This window comes from Centruroides sculpturatus, unplaced genomic scaffold, assembly GCF_000671375.1.
Source record: "Centruroides sculpturatus isolate CEXI.00-Female unplaced genomic scaffold, Cexi_2.0 scaffold153, whole genome shotgun sequence".
NCBI lineage: Eukaryota > Metazoa > Arthropoda > Arachnida > Scorpiones > Buthidae > Centruroides > Centruroides sculpturatus.
This window is the reverse complement of record NW_019384491.1, coordinates 390,287-405,945: the sequence shown is the minus strand read 5'-3', so window position 1 is coordinate 405,945 and position 15,659 is coordinate 390,287. Positions and strand designations below refer to the sequence as shown.

General features: G+C 31.2%; 1 protein-coding gene across 2 annotated transcripts; it reads right to left on the bottom strand.

The window, feature by feature from the left end:
- Positions 1–3,424: 3,424 nt before the first annotated feature.
- On the bottom strand, positions 3,425–8,866 carry LOC111621779 (patched domain-containing protein 3-like). 2 transcript variants are annotated; one of them, XM_023364028.1, is made up of 5 exons: positions 8,802–8,866; positions 6,652–7,170; positions 5,477–5,958; positions 5,068–5,397; positions 3,425–5,003 (listed from the first exon to the last, which is right to left on the bottom strand). In XM_023364028.1, exons 2-5 carry the CDS (start codon positions 7,161–7,163, stop codon positions 3,760–3,762), a joined length of 2,568 nt encoding a protein of 855 aa, XP_023219796.1. In that variant the 5' UTR covers positions 7,164–7,170; positions 8,802–8,866; the 3' UTR covers positions 3,425–3,759. The 2 variants fall into 2 exon arrangements, with proteins under 2 accessions (XP_023219796.1, XP_023219795.1); XM_023364027.1 differs by lacking the exon at positions 8,802–8,866 and having other exon boundaries at positions 6,652–7,308.
- Positions 8,867–15,659: the final 6,793 nt, after the last annotated feature.

Genomic DNA, 15,659 nt, shown 5'->3' with positions numbered 1-15,659 from the left:
ATTGCGAACTTTTATATTACCTTTTAGACGAAGATATTATAGTATTCGAAGTAACCTTTAAGACCGAAATTGTTTAGTTTTGAAATAAACTCGACCCGTGTTCGCAGTCAGTAGGAAAAGTGCACGTTGGGGCAAGACGGGGTACCCCATCTTGCCCAAGGTTGGCCACGAATTCTTCCGCTGGCTACAGGCACCGCAATATAGTGCAGCGAACTAGTTTAAAATTCGTTGTCATTGATAATTCTATATCATTTTTTCGAATGTATAAAATAATAAGTTTAAAAATGATCTTTTTATAGAAAATGAAATATTCCACTTTTAAATCATATCTGACTGTAATAAATTTATACAGTATATACTGTATTACTTTATTATTTATGTTTTTACTTTTTATTTTATTTGTGAAAACATTTTTTTAATTTAAATGCCGTCTTAACAAGAAATAAAATGTGAGATAAGAATAGAAATAAAAATTTTTTCTACGAAAAAAATATCGTCTGTTTACAAAATAGCGAAACTGAGCATGCGCGAAGTGACAGTATCGTCTGGCAAAGTAAATACGAGTAAGTTGAAACTTTTATATTTATTTATTCGGAAAATAATAATAAATGTAGCCGTTGTGATTAATGGACACGCTGTTCTTGTGCCAATATCGAAGAAAACGACAGTTTAACCATTTTAATTTGTCCTTCTTGTATATAAAAATATCTCCATCTTATCCATAGGCAAGCCGTGCGCATTATTAGTTCAAAGTTTCCCTGTAATATAATTCGGAAACGTTCCTTTGGTAATGATAAGCTTGGCGCTTGGAGGAGAAACGTAAGGTAAATACGGGTAAAAATCTTGGAGGTTCCCGCTTTCAAGCGCCAAGCCAAAATTAAGCTGTAAAGCTGAATTAGCTCTACGGGAAACTCCCCGTCAGCTTTGACTTATTGACCGGGAAGTTTGGCCAGCACCTCACTGATAACGAGAAAGGTATAAGTTTAAAATTTAAGCTGCGTAGACCCGATCGTTTTTCTCTACGAACGTCTGCAGTGTCGGATGAAGAAAGGGGAAAAGAAACTACATTCATTTTTTGTTTTTCATTTTTTGCACTTTTCAATTGCTTATATTTCGGCAACCGCTTTATACAAAATCTTGAAATTTTGCGCATCACCTATGAAAACAGTTTTATTTAAAACGAGATATTCGAAATTACTTCGGGTGTTCCTTGTATATATTGTCAGTCAGTGATGTTTACACTAACGAATCAAAATACGAACACATTAAACCGGTTTTTCAATGACTTTTCGAAAATAATTTCAAATATTAACGTTAGATTTCTGTTCTTGAGAAATTCCAATAACGATATGATCTGTACTGATGTTCACAACCCTAATTATAAAGTCATAATATTAGATGTTACGCTATGGTTGCCGCGTATAAAGCTGTATCGAGAGCAACGGGCTCATTATAATAAAGTTGATTGGGATGCTACATATCGATATCAGGATTTGGATATGGACTTTATCAGGAAAAAAATGCTGTAAAATTAAATTTAGAATGGCATCAGTTACTTATTGTAGACAAATTTCCACCTGGTCTCAGTCCGTCTGCCTTTCCTTAAACCCGAGAACGGAATTATATAGATAAAATCCGAGAATAAATGTAGAAACCGTAGGGATACGAAGCCCCGATTATATACGAACTTCCAACGTAAACCGGAAATTTCGTTATTTCAATTCAAAAATTTTTCCCTGAAAGAAGTTAGATAGATTACCAGCACGACTATAGTGTTGAAGGAAAAGTGTGATGTACAGGGGCAAGCCACCATTGATTTGATGATAAAGAGTATATATTTTAAATTAAATAAATAAAAAATATGATTAGAAATTGCAGTCCGGAATTGTGACTACCGGTATGTCGCAATAAATAATTGTTCGTTAATTTCTATATTTTAGCGAAATTTATTTAAATTTTTTCATCTTTTAATCATTCGTTTATAACTTTCAAGGTTGAAAATTGCAAGGTTTTAAATTTGTTCTTAGGTTGCAAATAAGACAATAATGGTTACAATTGTATGATAATCCTTCACGAAAACTATTTACTATGTTTTATGTATTAAATATAAAGTGGTTTTTTTCTTTTTATATGTTTTATATTATTTTTAGAAGGGTCCAGTAGATTGCATCATATCATCAAATAGTTGTTGGTCGCAGTATGATCTTAGATTGACTGTATACAATATCGTGTTTCTTATAGGCTTTGCCTACTCTATCTATACCTGAATCTCCTCTTGTTAATCGTTTATGTAGCTTGATAAAGTAACCATAGTACGAATATCCAGGTATATGCATTTCTGGAGAATTAAGATAACCTTGCACCCAATTTACGATATCTCCATCCCTTTTTGATTTATTTCTCTACAGATTTATAGCGATTTACAAAGAAAAGCAATAACATAGTTGCTCGTTAATTATATTTTCAATTTATTTAATTTAAAATATATTCTCTTCTCCTCAAATTAATAGTGGCTTGCCCCTGTACGTCATATTTTTCCGTTAGCAATAGAGTCGTGCCAGTCATCTATCTAACATCTTTCAGGGAAAACATTTTTAAATTGAAATAACGTGTCTTCCAGATCAAACCGGAATTTCTTATATAGTTAATCCGGGCCTCCTGCCCCTAAAATTTCCATATTTGATCTCGTCTTTCACCTATCTAACTCAGTTCTCCAGATTAAGGAGACTATAAAAAATATAGTTGTGTCGTTGTCACCTAGAATCAAGGCTGTGGAGTCGGTAGAAAAACACTCGACTCCGGCAAAATTAAATACCAAGTCATTTTATGGGGGCAGAGGCGCCGAGCGATTTCCATATCTTTCCTGGACAGGAAAAGTGGCTAGGAGGAAGAGGTTGGAGACTTTTGACTTCAAAACAACGTTGTTAAGGCCATCTCAATTTACTGGCGGCAACAAACTATGACAAGAGGATGGAAAAATTCGTCCACATATATAACAAATTCCTCAATCTTCACGATGATTATGTCGAAAAGTAACAATGTTTGTAGCTAACTTTTGGTAATGAATTCATTTTGTTATTTACACCTGTCTTTGTTTTATGGACCATCGCAGCTTGAAAAAAACCGCCCTCGTAGTTAGTATTTTTAATATTTAACTTACATTAATATTTATTTGTATAAAAGATTAATTTTTAACAAATATTTAATAAGAGGGAAAGGGGACGATAAATTTTTACATCTACATATATTCGACAGCATTTTCACTTATTTTGTTCATCCTTTTTCAAACTTAATAACTCTTTTGTATTTTATCGCTAATTTCTGAAATTTTGCGGGAAGGTTGGTGTATTAGGAGGATTGATGCTACTAAATTTTGGTGGTTTAAGGTCGAAGGGGTGAGGAGATACAGCGGTCGTATGTCGTATCTCGAGCAGAGTCGAACTTAATGACGACTTTACGCGTTATTAATATTTACAACTTTTTTTAAATAAAATTCATCTCTACCCTGAAAAATAAGCGTTTTTAATTTGTTCGGCAGCGTAATTTGCTTTTCCAGTTTTTCATAGATCACAGTGTAATCATTCAAGTTATTTATTAGATAAGGTGTCGATTAATAAAACGTGTGGTTTATTAAATTATTGTTTTAAATATATATAAAAGTTTCGCTTTTCGAGAAAGATTGATTATTTATTTTGAAGTTATTTCTGTAACATAGTAATCGCGGTTTTAAGTGTATAACACGGCTGTACAGAGATTCATTTATGAGAATTCTTTCTTCTTACGAATACGTTCAGACAGGTAATTCCAAATAAAATCTCCAGTATTGAGAACGACTGGTAACAAAATTAAGCCGTGGAAACAAGCTAAAATCATCACTAAACATATCATTTTAAAAAATATTACAAATAAATAACTAGGACCGAAATACAATACGGAGACTCCTAAAATAGTTGTAACACATCCTTGTAATATCGGATATCCGGCAGCATATAACGAAAATTTCATCCTCTCATTCAAATCCTTCTCTTTGCAACAGACGTATGCGTAAGATATATGAGCGGAATAATCCACACAAAATCCCGTAGACATCACTAAAATGATCAGCGATACGGCATCGATATTTACATTCCATAACGACATGTATCCAATCACTCCCGCTTCTATGGAAGCTATTGTTATGGTGACACAAACGGCGCACTTAAAATTTGGTATGAAAAACACAAATACCACTGATATCAACAGAGCAGTTACGCATATAGTTTGAATGCACGTGGACGACACGTTCAGATATTGATCGTAAAAAACGAACCATACATTATATACAAATGTCCGATATTTGCTGTTATCGGATATTCTTCGTACGTTTTCCATCATAAACCTTTCGGCACTGGAGTCGCTTACTTTGTAACTCTGAATAAAACACCTGGAGGCCACTATCTGAGTGCCTTCACTATTAAACAAAATATCCTTTTCGAATCTTCGAGCACTTTTGAATTTCAGATACACGTTCTTGACTCCCTCAATAAATTCTTCTGAGTTGCTCAAATTGTAGCCACGAAATGAAATTTTGGCGTACGGTTCGTTGACGAAATCGAGAAATTCCCTTAACCAACATTCGGTGGTGAAACGATCACCCATAAATGGACTGGACTCATAAGTATTTAGAAGATTTTCGATATCGTTTTGAACTTCCGGATTAGAATAATCCAACGTCTGGTTAAAAACAAGATGTATTCTATGAGGATACACAGTGAAGAATTTATAATGGTTTACCATGTAATTTACGATGTAAGATGATGAAGGGAATATGTTATTATAGTCTAACCCTTCTTTTATGAATCTCATGCAGTATATACCCCCGCCTAAGTAAGATACGAATGCCACATATACTATTATTTTAACGTAAGTTTTTTGTAAATATTTTGCCAGGACGTCCCGAAAAAACACCATTATGAAATTTTCTTCGGGCTTCAATTCGTTCCTCTTGGAGTTACTAGCGTGCTCTGAAATATTGAATGTTTAAAAAAAATTCTTAAGTGAATTGACTATAAGAAATCGTTTCCTTACCTGTAGAACTTGATTTGATACTGAAACACGAAAGCGGATGAAGGTTCTTCTCCTCTCTATAACCCTCTAGTGCCATAAATCCACCGAAAAAGAATATTTGGTAAATATAATCGAGCAACACCGATAATGCGCTATATACACTGAATATTCGTATTACTCTGTAAGGCACAGTGAGGCCCATACAAAAGGATAGAAAATTTGTTACAGACGTCAACGTGATAGAAACTGCAGCTTCAGAATACGCTTCACTCATCCTTTTCTCTACCCTATCGTTTCTGTTCGTGCGCCTCCAAGAAGCCAAAAGAACGAAGGAATCATCAATTCCAATACCTGAATAAAAGTTAAAATTTAAATTTAATTTTTAAAAGAAAATATATATATTTTTAAATTGCCTAAATATAGGACTCACCTAGCATAAGAAACACAATAGAAAGATTCAGATCAACGTATTGTATACCGCATAACAGCAATAACCCGAATGCTGTAACTGTGGATAATGCCGCAGAAGCGCAACCAGCAACACCTATCCATGGTTTACTACTCGATAAATCCGTAGAAATTGTCGATATTGAAGCGAATAATAATATCACAGGGATCATTATGCCCAATAATGGTAATGCCATTTCGGTAATTCTACTTAATTCTTCGTCGAATGCTTTAGCGACGAACAGCGAAACGTCGATGTGTCGAAAATTAATATCGGACATGGCAATTAAGAACTCGTTTTCCCATTTCAAAGCCATCCTTTCCCTCTCTTCTGTAGTATCATTCAATGGATAGAACAGCCTGACTGCTCTGAAATCTCTCAGATAATTATTTTCGTCCAGTTGTACGTTGCCTAAATTTACGGCTGGTATTATCGGCTCTCCGTCGGTTTTTTGTATGGGATATCTACAAGAGGAATAACTATTTTAATTACGTTATTGTGTTTAAAGGTCGAAAAGATGGGAAAATACAAAGAATAATATATCACATCTCGAGTGGAGTCAAACTTAATAAACATTTTAATCGTTATTAACATTTACAAAACAAAAATTTCTAAATTGTACCCTCAAAATTAAGTTTTTTTGCCATTTTATAATAATATAAATGATATAAAAAATTCTTATTACAAATAATAACTACAATTTTACCGATTTCCTCATTGCTAATCAGAAATTTAAAGAAATAATTATCCTCCACTCGTCCTTCTTATAATTTTGACCATGAACCAGAGATGTTGGCATATTGCCTTTCCTTTCTTAATAATTATTAAGAAAGGAAAGGCGATATGCCAACTTTTCGTTTCGGTGTCATACTTTCAATTATGTAACTCACGTATATTAACCTCCCATTTTTGTCAAGTAATAACAATATATAATCCTGTTTCTTATAAACAGGATTATATATTGTGAATTCGGATCTGATGAAACCGTGTTGTTTATACAACACGGTTTCATCAGAATCAAATATATAATCCTTCAAATATTACTTAATAATTAGTCATTAATTCTAAACAAATTCCATTTAAATAATTAAGATATTTAAAATTAATTAAACTATATTTTTTTGTAGATTATGAATAGAATATACTAAAATTCTCACTTGATATTGTATAGTCCATTCTTGATTTCATATTCCTTTCCTCTGAGAGTTAATGCAAAATTTTCGTAGCATTCTTTATATAAATTTTTGGCGCATAACTCCTCGTAGTTTATAATCGTGCTATTCCAGTTAATACTTACGTTTCTAATCACTCGATCGAGCTTTATCAATTCCTCGATTATCGTTTCGTCTAACATCGATTCGTTACGTTTCGGCGTAGCAATAATCGATGCCATTCTTCCAAACCTGGTAACTTTCAGAAGATCAAAATCATCAGACGATCCGGGAGGAAATAACGTCTCCAGTGCATCTCTATCAGTTCTCGATCTTGCATCATCCGGTATGAAAAGATACTCTATATCGATCACAAATGCAATATTTATAAATCCTATCACCATGCACAGGGTTAGTATTAATGGAACTACTACAAATGGCAACGGGTGACGTCCAATCTGATATCCAATTCTAGAAAATATAGATGAAAGTCTACGCTTGACGCAATCGTACTTCATATTTAATCTGAAATGTATAAAAGTCTCTTTACTAAAAGGTCTTCCCGAAGCACAAGAGTAATTTTCGATTAGTCTAGACGTCGTTGTTTGTTGTTAAAAGAAAACTGAACAACGTCGTCCTTCGGCATTTGACCAATAGTAAATGATTCGCGTACACCTGTACAGTATTTTCCGTCTTCGGTCACGCGATTTCTCGGTAAATAAGTTAAAAAACGTAAAATATTTACTCATTTACTTGTATATTTTGAAACTAATAGCTAACTTATAACACTAGTTTATTCCTCTCTGTGAAAAACAAGTATATTTGCAATACAATAATTATTTAACCTAGTTTAAATAAATAATTTTTTATAGCGTAAAGTCATCAGAAGAGACTGAAATTTCGTAATCAAGATCAATCAATTTACATATAATTTAATTGATTTTTCTCTAATAACTTATGTAAACTAAATTGAAGATAAAGTGTATACAATTTTCTATAGTATACACTTTATCTTCATATATTATTATTCTAACTGTTTAAACAGTTATTTTTGTGTCAAATTACTGTTATTTAATGATAATCACATAGAAAAAAGTAATAACGATAGGGAAGCAAAACTGTGTTTCATTCGAATCCCTTCTTATAAATCAACACTAAACTCTCAAATAGGAAAGAGAAGAATAACAGAATATTTTATTATATTTAATAAAAACCGTCGAGCGTTTGAAAAGATGTAACGAGACGTCAACAGTCTCTGCAATAAGGAATTTTTTATATTCCTGAGGATAAAACCGGTTTCTAAATTGTAATTGCAAAAAAAAAAGACAATGCGTAGGTCAATAGTGATACTGTTAAAACTTGCACTCTTAAATGAAACAAATGGAAAAATAAAAGGCTCTCTCTTCACTCTTAAATAATGAAAATAATTAAAAATATATAGCCTATATTCATATATAATTCCATAATACTACTCTAATAATTGGCAGGAATATTAATAATATATTACTAGAAATACTGATAAAGTAGTAAATTTACTTGTTAGCATTCTTTGTTATTAACAGATGTATTCATATAAGACAGTTCTCGGCTTATATAACGTTGACAGGAGTATCACCTGCCGTTTTTGAATGAAACTAGTAATCTATATCTTATATATTTATAATCCTACATAATAATGTAACCATGAAATATTATCTTAAAACCGGTCTCTACTCTTTCTAACTGTTATTTTATTGTGTAATATAATCTGCTAAAAAATATTTTAAAATATCGTGTGTAAAATAATTTTGTAAGTTTAATTACAGTAAAACCTGTATAAACCGGAATATATTTCCGCTTTTGACAGGTATTTTTTCAACGTACGTTTATATGGGGCTTTATCTATAAAACTATCATTTTATAATGCCATTCGAGAGCATCACATTTGTTAGATTATATTTGCAGGACTTTGATCTCATCACTAATTCTATAAATATTGTAATCACATTAAATACAATTTAATATCGCCATTAAATGTCTTCTACAATAATCATATTCTATTCTAAATATTCTATAAGGTAATATTATATAAAATTTTTTATAGATGTAATTTATAATATTAATTGTAGAAACAGATTTAATTATAATTAATACATAACAAAATCAATTAAACTTACTTTATTAATTAGATTAATAATCGTTACATTTCACGAAGTAAAAAAGACGTGTCAATTGTACTGAGCTTATCTCAGGAGAGCGATAAAAATCATTTTGTATAAAAAGATCACGTGTTTTCCTTTTCCTCGTGTTAAATAAAATGCCGCATTGTTTTTATTCCCTGATAACAATTGATACGGTAACTTATCCTTTTACGTACTTAATTCGCTTTTATTTATATAATAATTATCAACGTTTATAATAAAACAAACAGCATAATATATACTATTTCCTGTACTTAATAGTTTGATATTAATCTTAAAGTTACTGTTGTGTTAAGTATAGAGAGGTTGCGGCCGAAGTTTTCATCTGTAAAACGTGAACGTCGAACGTCGAGCGCCGCTATCTTGTAAGCGGCGCTCGACGTTCGACGTTTACGTTTTACAGATGAAAACTTCGGCCCCAACATCTCTTATATCTTTATCAAATTCAAAACTAACAGCCGAATTCTCTACCAGGCTGTAAGGATAAATAATTACTAAGTAATCTGGCAGGCTGCCATCGCCTGTAAAATTGCTTGACGATTTTTTGGGGGTTCAGGGGTCTCGAAATGATCAAATTTGACACGGTTACGAGTAGTCACATAACACGTAACAGCTAGGGGACGTTATTTCTTAATAAATATTACTTACATTTAGGGATTTTAGTTAATTTCCTTCCCTTAGATGATCAAAATGCCACTTATTTAATAATTTAAGCAGTTAACTTTTTATATTTAATGGTAAATCATTACTGGCGGAATTAAATATGAAAGAGAAAATAATTCATGCGAGATAAAGAAACAGTAAATTTAATAGAGAACAAAAATGAAGAAAACATGACTGGAAGACAATGAAAATTATATAGAGGAAGTTTTTTTTATGGAATAAATTCAAAGACAGATGAAAGTGAGAGGAAATTGCCATATAGCAATTTAAGAGTTTTATTTTAAATGATAACACGAGCTTTATTGTTTCTTAGAATATAACTTTAAGTAATTATTAAAGCAATAAAATCTTTATATAAGCTTATTGCGTATCGAAATTCGTCCCTGGATTCGAAATCGTAAATTTTAATGGATACTTAAAAGTAATAAATGAAAAAAACCTCTACAACTAACGATGAGGAAAGTATTGTTATTAATATATTTTAAAAGGTAGGAAAAACAACTTCTAACGCAATTAATAATTTTCTAGTTTGTCTTTCTATTAATATTTTAAATTAATTAACATATTATATTGCGTCCTTGAGTATATTGTAAGGAAAAACAGCGCTCGAGCAATGTTAGGAAAATTTAATAGCATTATCGAATGCGATGTTTATTTGAATTGAAAAAAAAATATATTCAAATATTTCCCTAAAGTCAATTATTATCGTTATTGTAAAACAAGCTATAAACCTGTTTTATATATTAAAAGAAACAAAAAAACGCCAACGTTTTATTATGTAGAATATGGGTTTACTTTAAAACCTTTAACATTCATTACCATTTAAGTATGTGGTATCATAGATATAAATGGCAGTCTTTATGAATAATTCAAAAATACTCGTATAATTGCCTAAACATTAAGTTATTATTTTATTTTATTCATTCATTTTTATTATAACAAGATTTATTATTTAATACAGTATTTATTTTCACGCTACACAATTACAGACACACACAAACACATACTACAGTGAAACCTGTGTAAACCGGACTCGCTGATACCCAATATTTTTTCTGGTTTAGCAGGTTTTCGTTTTAAACGGGATTTTTTTTTAATACAAAATTGCCGAATTTTTCCGCAAATCGACAGATAATTCTATTTTTTAGTAACATATAATAAGTATTGTTTGAAATAATGAAGGTATTGTTTAAGTAAAAATACTACATATATTATTTGATATTTCTAATGATATACGCAAATAATAAGCATTAATCATTAACATTAAAAAGTAAAATTAAATTGATAACGTATAAGCATCCCCCCGATTGATTCTATTACATTTTAGAGATTATAGCCAAAGGGAGAATGGATTTGATTTTTTAATTTCTTATTACACGACCCTGAAAAGGCCTATCTTATGACACTGTTTGGAATGGAAATTAATTTATATTCCTTTACAAGTTGATTTATATTCTGACCAGGCCACCGGGCTTTTGTATATGATCATGTAACTTACAAAACGAAATTAGGTCACTTATAACATATATTTGTTTAGGAAAATAATGACTGAACAAAGGTTAATTTCCACCGAAAGATTGGGTATTCTGAAATGCCAAACTAAACCATAATAGGACATTTTAAAGTGATAATTAAACTGTATAAAAATGCCTTTAAAAGTAAGTTTTTCTTTTATCATTTTTATCGAGGAATCTGCCATGTTCAACCTTGATTATTTACACCGGATCAGTTACCTCTTATGGGTTGAATTTCAGTATTAATGCTATATTAAATTATTAATAAACTGTGCAATTATAAGATAATTATAATTAACAGTAACATACCAACAGTAAAGAAAGAAATTTACTTACTTGAAAATGTATAAAAAACGGAGAAAATGCATTAAATATGCACTCTCCTTATACTTACGCACACTTATACATGCTCCTTATACTTTAAATAATGAAAATATTAAATTTTCATTAAAAAAACCTACGTAACTGTTTTATATTTTCAGATAAGTTACATTGAATTAGAGGTATTTCTAAATTATCTGTACGTAAATATTTTAATGTCTTATTATCATAGTCATTGGCATAGAATGATAATAACCATAGTATCGACTTTAGTAACTTTAAAGCAACATTAAAACTATTTTACTCGCGCACAGAATAGGAGAAAATTGCATTGTGTAAGGATGGAAATCAATTTTTACATTACTTTTTCCTATCAAGAAAAATATAATTTATGCTCATCTTACAGGTTTTGTAAATCGTTTTCTAATTTTTTTCATAATTAATTTATTTATATAAATTATCTCATAATTTTAAGTTAATTTTTCTTCTTTGCTGATTTAAGTGTTATACAATTAAAAACTTGCTATCCCGTATAGTTTAAGTCGAATTCCAGTACTTTCTGCTTTAATTATCCTGAAAAAAAAACATAAAGGCAGGATGAAAAACTGAATGAGTAAGAGGTGCAAACAGGTTTTAGAGGACGAGCATAAATTCAGTTGCTATTGAGAACGACGTGTTGAAATATAATATTCGTTTTTTCAATATCTTTGTGTATTTATATATTAAATTATTCTAATAATTTAAGAATTAAATAAGTATAAAAATACTACGTATATAGGACTGTAGCAATAGCGGATCATTCCGAAATCGATGGTACAACATGGATCTTATACCAATGTACCACTAAGGAGGAACATCAAAATGTCTTCTCCTAGTTTATGTAGGTTGTAGAATATTAAAAATAAGTAACGTGCACTGTTTTCTATCGGATAAAAACGTTTTACAAACGAAATAAGCCCTCAAATTTCAGTGCCATGTAGTGATTTTTCTTTCAGTTTCATATTGAAACATCTATTACAGTGATTAAGCATATTTTTCGCGATAGAACAGAATGCGTGTCTCTTAGCTTTTGATGTATATAAGAAACATCAAAATAGGAGCAGAAACACGTAGGTGATGCTCCTTGAAAGCCAGGAGTGTGGTAAACGATGGTGCAACTATCCTGTTACTTTCCTTTATTCCTTAATTTTATTATAACCACGTGGAATATAATAAAATTTGTGGCCACGTGAAGTTTTCCGGGATTTCTTCGCGTACCTAACACGTAACTTGGGGGTCAGTTTTCCATTTAAAAGTCCTCTCTTGGTAGAATCTGTTGCCTTGTTCCATCTATCCAATCCTACTCTAAATTCCTTTACGAATAAAAAAAAGTTTTACTTCCCGAAATTCTAAATTAAATATTCACTAATGTTGTATTAGAGGATAACGGATATAGGACAAGGTAAGTATAAATGCATCGAGGGGACTTGATATAATCTAGCATTGAGATTTTTTTACTCACTCAAAGTCATTAGACTTTTCTCTCACGCACTCTATGCTATAAGTAATTGCAAATTATGTATTAATTATGTTAAAATCATTTATATTATTTGTCTTACGGACTTTAATGTATTTATTTACAACCAAATTATTTGAAAATAAATACATTTATTGATAATTAATTCGCTGAAAACATCCAAAATTAAACTTTCGTAATTCTAAATAGGGATATTTTGGAAAAGTAAGTAGGGAAATATTATTTTTTTCCTATAGAATAAACTTGCATTGTTAATAAAACATTTGCAAACGGAAGCTATTCTTCGATATTAAAAATCTAGAAATGATTTGAATAACTTTCCCGGCGAAAAACACATAGCACAAAATTAAAATTGTGTGTGGTGCCATCTGTTACGAGATTTTGCTTATAAAATGGCAAAAAAGCGAGTAAAATTTTCATTAATTAGCTAAACTAAAGATATGACACATGATATTCTCTATCTCCCCAACCTCTCCGTCAACCTCTAACCCCCAAAATTTAACAGCATCAATGCCCCTTATACACAAGCTATCGTGCCAAATTTCGTTTATTAATCTTTAATCCATCCTGAGATATTAAACAAAATAGGCGCCAACACACCGTGAATGCGTGTGTGAGTACACATTCACAGACACACATACACATAAGAAACAAAATCATTCGATATTTTTATTATTTATTTATTTCAGTTATTATATTTTTTCTTTTTTATTAAATTTATTACATTTTTAAATAAAAATAAATTTTATATAGAAGAAGAAACCTGCAGATATTTATTACACTTGGTGAATGTCATTGAAGGTTATGGAATAAAAAATACATTACTCTTACTTCGTGAGTTTACTACAATTTAACAACGTAAAAAACAGGTTTTCAAAGCTCGAGAACAAACTTTTTTCAAATATTCATTAGGCATATTCTTTAAAACCATTATCTCCAACCCATACAGAATGCAAAAATGTGAAATTTGTCCTTCAGATAGTCATTCGGGCTCCGAATTACGTGGTAAAACAGCTTGGCACGTTATCAATAGATTAGAATACGTCAACTAATATATATATATCCGGTAATAATGAATGCCAAGAGTATTTTCAAAAAAAGAGGAATTTCAAGAACCGATGACAGCTGATATTAATGATGAAAAATCTGATTTTTTAATATTTTCACGGACTGGCTACAAAAACTTCTTGTAAACCTTGTACAGGGATTTTAAGTGACGAAAGTCGTATTTCATTATTCCAGACCAAGTACTGTATTACATTGTTAAAATTACTAAATACAATGTACTGTACTTCCGATCATTCGTCCGTGCAGCTGCTCTTTCCTTTTCTGCACGCAAAATTGGCCGAATAAAAATGGCGCTGACCACATAAAATTTTCTTTTCTCTGAAAGTATTCTATGTAAACAAAACGATTCCATTTAGGTGGGGAAATGTGCTAGGGAAGTAAAGTTTCAAAGAAATGTGTGTTGAATTTCCCGTGTTTTTCGATTTTTAGTGCGCTTCTTCTCGTCATTAGCCTGGATATAATTGAGAGTATAATATATTGTACAATCGAGCTTGGTTTTTATTATTTTCTTCCAGATAAATTTCAGGCAGATATACCGGAAGGCATATATGGTAAAATTTCGACAACTAGAAGAGTCGCGGTACAATATTTAACATAAATACAATAAAAACATGTACGTTATACATGGTGGTTCACACGGAAACGAACACTTATTATGTGGAATAACTCGGTATAAAATGAAAAGGTGAGCGTGAGTTACGAACGGAACGATTCTTTATGACGAAACAATGAACGAAGGTATGTTTCTCTTTACGTGTTATTCAAATGTGAATGTGCAATCGTAAGGTATTGAACAAAGTCAGTGTTCGGTCCCGAGTGAATCACCTTGTAAAATAAAGTATTTTTTTTAATAACTTATCCACTGTCTGATTTATTTATTAGTCAATTCACTCAAATATCATTGAATTTAAATAAATTCTCCCGAAGCAGCTCGGCCGATCTCCACCAAATTTGGCGTGGACATCGAGTGAATGTCGTAAGCTATTTTGAATCCCAATAAGATCGTGTCCTTGGGAATATCACGAGAAAACTCTGCCGTAGGATCAAGTCGAGATTTTGGGTGCTTACAAAGCGTGACAAAACAATCTCGCTGTTATTTTTTGTAGCTTCTAATTAAACATTTTGAAAAAAAAATTAATAGTAAACTTTAAAAAATATACATCAAGTTTGATTTTACACTCGAATTTTATTTCATTCTTCAGCCAGTTACTTATATAATGTTATATAACAGAAGGAAAGTATGGCAATTTGCCAAAAAAATGATCAAAATTTTTACATTTCTGCAGTCGGGGGTCCTCGAAACGTCGAGAAATGCAAAAGTAGGGAGGTTTATTCTATATATGTATATGGCGTTAGTGTGTGTTAGATTTTGTTCGTCCACTTTGCAACTTAATAACTCCTGTGCCTTTCGTCCAAAATTTCTGAAATTCTATACCAAGGTTTGTGTTTTAGGGAGAGATGTTTCTAGAAATTTTTAGGAAAATCGGACCATGTATTCGGGAGATACGGTTCCAACCACTTAATATCTCCCGAATCGATGATAGTACCACTAAATAATGGCATTTTTAAAATGGTGTAATGCAGTTTGAACTAGACAGTACAATAAATGTTAATTGCAGTTTGTTGCGTAAGAATGTACATAAAGGCAAATATATGTTGTTTTTTAAATTATAAGTTCCAACAATTTTTAATAGATCTTCCGGTTAAAACGATAAATCGAGTTTCCACGTACTTGCTTTCGATATTTTATTG